Below are 4,647 nucleotides of genomic sequence, written 5' to 3' on the forward strand. Positions count from 1 at the left end.
TTTTTTGATTTTTGAAATTTTTATAAAAAACATGAAAATTATGCAATGCATGAAATTTTTAGATCAAAACAATGAATGCATGCAAGAATGCTATGAATGTCAAGATGAACACCAAGAACACTATGAATGTCAAGATGAACATCATAGACACAATTTTGAAAAATTTTTAGTGCAAAGAAAACATGTAAGACACCAAACTTAGAATTCTTTAATGCTTACGCACTAAGAATTCAAGAATGCATATGATAAACATGAAAAGACACAAAACAAAAAATCATCAAGATCAAACAAGAAGACTTACCAAGAACAACTTGAAGATCATGAAGAACACTATGAATGCATGAAATTTCGAAAAATGCAAGATGCATATGCAATTGACACCAAACTTATAATATGACTCAAGACTCAAACAAGAAACAGAAAAATATTTTTGATTTTTATGATTTTCTAATTTTTTTGTATTTTTTTCGAAAATTAATTTGAAAAAGGAAAATAAGGATTCCAAAATTTTTAATATGAATTCCAGGAATCTTGCCATGTTAGTCTAAAGTTTCAGTCCAGGAATTAGACATGGCTCACTAGCCAACCAAGCTTTCAATGAAAGCTCCAGTCCAAAACACTAGACATGGCCAATGGCCAGCCAAGCTTCAGCAAATATGGATACTTTTCAAGTATAGAGCAACTAAGTGTGTGTGAATTTCTTCTTTTGTGATGGTAAGTTGAAACCCCAGTCCAAAAATTAGACATGGCTTATAGCCAGCCAGGCTTCAACGAATCATCATGAAACACTAGAATTCATTTTTAAAAATTCTGAATAAAATTTTTGAAAACATTTTTATATTATTATTTTTTTTCGAAAACAAAGGAGAAATTTTTGAAAAATATTTTTGAAAGATTTTTTTTTTTTGAAAACAAAACGAAAAGAAAATTACCTAATCTGAGCAACAAGATGAGCCGTCAGTTGTCCAAACTCAAACAATCCCCTCAAAGTATCGACTATTATATATTTCTGGAAAGCCCTGGATGTCTACTTTCCAACGCAATTGGAAGCGCGCCATTTCGAGTTCTGTAGCTCCAGAAAATCCACTTTGAGTGCAGGGAGGTCAGAATCCAACAGCATCAGCAGTCCTTTTTCAACCTCTGAATCTGATTTTTGCTCAAGTCCCTCAATTTCAGCCAGAAAATACCTGAAATTATAGAAAAACACACAAACTCATAGTAAAGTCCAGAAATGTGAATTTAACATAAAAACTAATGAAAACATCCCTAAAAGTAACTAGATCCTACTAAAAACATACTAAAAACAATGCCAAAAAGCGTATAAATTATCCGCTCATCAGTACACGTGGTGGCAAGCCACGGCACTTAATCCAATGAACCTCGTATCTCAGATATTTCAAATTCATAAGCCACATAAACAATTCATTCATCATTCATCAATATCATCATCATTCGTCAATCTATATCCCATTTCCAAATTCATTCAAAAATCATATTTCAAATCAATCCTCATCATCCTTCTTTCCGTTAATCAACAATCTCAATCCAAAACATAATTCTTTCTTTTCTAAATAAATCAATCTTAAACATATAACGTTTAAGAACTAAATCTCTTTAAACAATTACTTCAAACAAAACTTCCAATTTTATAAAATTTTGGCAGCATCTCCTTTAAAACTCGGATTCTGCCACCCTTTTCGGGTTCCATCCAAACATTTCTCAAACCTTTTCTCAACTATTTCCAAATCTCAATCATCTTCCAAAATTCAACCAACTCCAATATCAATTTATTTTCAAAGAAAATCAATGCCAATAATAAATCTCTTTTTAAAATCAAATCAGCTCAAATATTAAATCATTTATAAAGTCAGACTAACTCAAAATTAAACCGTTTCTAAAATTAATTCATTTTCATATTTCAAATCATTTCCAAAGCCGATTCGTTTACATTCTCAAAACAGCTTCAAAACCAAGAAAGCCACTTTTCATAACAATCAACTAAATAACTTTTCAAACTAATTTCTTTTCAGCAATCACAAACTACTGAAGCAGACAAGCAATCAGTCATTCAGTCCAGCAAACAACCATATTTATAAGACTATCATAATCACAGACATATGTTTCTCACATTAATATCTATTTATAACAACTCTATAAGATAAAATGAATTTTAAGAAAACCCCTACCTCGGAAGTTAAACCCATAAACTAAAGGCGTCACAAGAATCATTCTTCTCCGTCCGAAATAAACTGCAGCTTCAATCGCAGGTCTGCTCACTTCCGCAATAGCAGAAACGATTTTAATTGCAACAGGCAATCCCGACAACTCAATCCTAAAACATAAATATCGCAATGACCTTAATAACACATAACAAAAAACTAACGGCGAGGGTTCGCAATAGGATATACCTACAGTAAGAGTGAAATGGAACAGCCGCAATCCCGAGCTGACCCGGCGGTAGCTCCGACAGCGGCCAGAAACTCCGATGGTCCAACAGCAACCTTAACTTTGATATAAAATCATCGGAACTTAACCCTACAATACCAACAGCTCAGAGCCTCTAATAACTTATATTGGAATATCAATTTCAAAAGTTCTGGAAGTAAAAACGCTTACCAAGAAGGCAAAGGCGACAAACCCACTTATTCCAAATCAACAGCAACAGCAGCAATGGAATTAGAACCAACAGTAATAACAGTAGCAACATCAACACTGAATAGTAACAATTTATTCTGACAAATTAAAATTAACATGAAGTGTGATGGTTATTAGTGGCTAAGAGAAGGGGGGGGTTGAATCTTAGCCCCCTTTTTGCTTGATAATACTTGCTGACCTTTGAAACCAAATTTGGAGACTTTTTGTCTTTTTATCTCGTGACTAGCCACGAGACTTTTTCTTTTGTCTCGTCCCCAGCCACGAGACTTTTCTTTTTGTCTCGTCACTTGACACGAGATATTTTCGGTTTTAGCTCCTGTGCAGTCGAAACAGAAATGGAGTAGAGAAGAGAGAAAATTATACCCAGATATATCCTGGTTCAGCTGCTAAGTGCAGTGCAGCCTACATCCAGTCTCCATCACAAACATGATGGAATTTTACTATAATCTTCCTGATTACAATCTGTAAAGTGCTAACCCAACTTACAAGAGGATTCTCACAAAATCATGAAACACAACATAGATGAACAAAGGAACTCTAAGGACATCTATGGCTTTTTCTTTTAATTTTGCAATCTCTGCCTTTTTCCGCTCTATGGCTTTTTCATACAAACCTCACTGTTTGCCTTTTTCCATGAGACTCAAGACATGACAAAATTAAATAGAAAATTACAAAACAGAATACATTGAAGGAGAAGAAAAAACTGTTAGCTCAGGTAGCTCTGAGAATTCTGTGCCTTGCACTCTCAAACTTTCTCCTTGCTCCAAACAGTGGCTGTTCTCACTTTTTATAGAAGAGGGAAGCTTCCACATTTGAAGCCAAAAAACCAAGCCAACTTCTTCTTCTCCGAATAACAAAACCGGTTCGGCCAGAGAGAGAGAAGAGATAATCCATGCAATAACCAACATGCAATTACCTCTAGTCCTTTCTTGGTCATCACTCTTCATCAATCCGAGCTCTTCATCCTTGGCTTGCTCTCCAAGATGGATTTCTGGCCCTTGATGCTTCATGATGATGATGACTTCTTCTGCTCCACTTTTGCTTTCTTCCTCACGCAGCCACCCTAGCTACCTTCTGTGATGAGTGAACTCAAAAGTGGTGACAAGCCATCTCCTCCAAGATCTTCTCTTTGCTGCTGGCCGAATCTCCTTCTCCATTTTTGGTATGGAGAAGCCAAGATCTCATTACCATATCTTTCCTTTCATGGTTGCAGATCTTAGCCACTATATTTTTTATGTTTTCTTGCCATCATTGTGATGGTCTTGTAGCTTGCCTTCCCTTCTTTTTGATAGCTCAAAGTCTCCATGATTTGCTGTGTAAGGACCGAAGAAGAGAAGGAAAGTGATGAGAGAGAAGAAACAAATAAAAGAGAAGCAATTAAATGTATTAGTCAAATTGAGTGGAGAAAGTTGCTTTTACTTCCCTTGCTTGAGTGGCGTGCTGCATCAACAAATCAATCATGTCACTCATACTCTCTCTCTCATTTATGTTTCCAATGCATGTATTAACTCTTCTAAATAAAACTTTGAGTTCCATCACATGCTTAGAGAAGAGATCCGTTGAAGGCTTCAGGCAAATTATAACATTTGCTTTCCTGATGGGTTATTTTCGGATCATGCATTGGGGAACAATTTTGGGCTTGTATCAATAATGAGTAAAGCTGGCCCAATAAAACGAAACATAGTTTCAGCCACTATAATCACAATAATCTAACATCAAAGCTGAATGGGAATTATTCCAATGGGCTTGCTTAAATATTATTTTGTTCGGCCCATAAAGGAATCTGCACAGCAAAAATTATTATAATTAACATACTTTAATAAAAAATAATTTAATAATTTTGCTGTTAATAATGTTTGATCATCATCAATTTAAATTAGAGTTTTCCAAACTCATCAATCTCCCCCTTGATGACAAACATTACTAAAATTGAAATGGAAAGAAATTTAAAAATTAGAGTATAGAGTACTCCCTTTGAAGATTTGTTTTTCT

At 34.8% G+C, this 4,647-nt stretch overlaps 1 protein-coding gene across 1 annotated transcript; it reads right to left on the reverse strand.

The window, feature by feature from the left end:
• On the reverse strand, positions 1,859-2,707 carry LOC110271589. Its single transcript, XM_021122580.1, has 3 exons — positions 2,617-2,707; positions 2,409-2,535; positions 1,859-2,332 (listed from the first exon to the last, which is right to left on the reverse strand). The coding sequence occupies exons 1-3, from the start codon at positions 2,705-2,707 to the stop codon at positions 2,152-2,154; spliced, it is 399 nt and encodes a 132-aa protein (XP_020978239.1). The 3' UTR covers positions 1,859-2,151.

This window comes from Arachis ipaensis, chromosome B04 (assembly GCF_000816755.2).
Source record: "Arachis ipaensis cultivar K30076 chromosome B04, Araip1.1, whole genome shotgun sequence".
NCBI classification, from domain to species: domain Eukaryota; kingdom Viridiplantae; phylum Streptophyta; class Magnoliopsida; order Fabales; family Fabaceae; genus Arachis; species Arachis ipaensis.

Excerpts from the sequence above, each read along its gene's own strand:
- LOC110271589 (XM_021122580.1), bottom strand. The coding sequence starts at position 2,707 with ATGTTGCTACTGTTATTACTGTTGGTTCTAATTCCATTGCTGCTGTTG. Across the intron at positions 2,536-2,616 it reads TTGTCGCCTTTGCCTTCTTG|GGTTAAGTTCCGATGATTTT; the intron begins GTAAGCGTTTTT and ends TTGGTATTGTAG. Across the intron at positions 2,333-2,408 it reads CCATTTCACTCTTACTGTAG|GATTGAGTTGTCGGGATTGC; the intron begins GTATATCCTATT and ends TTTATGTTTTAG.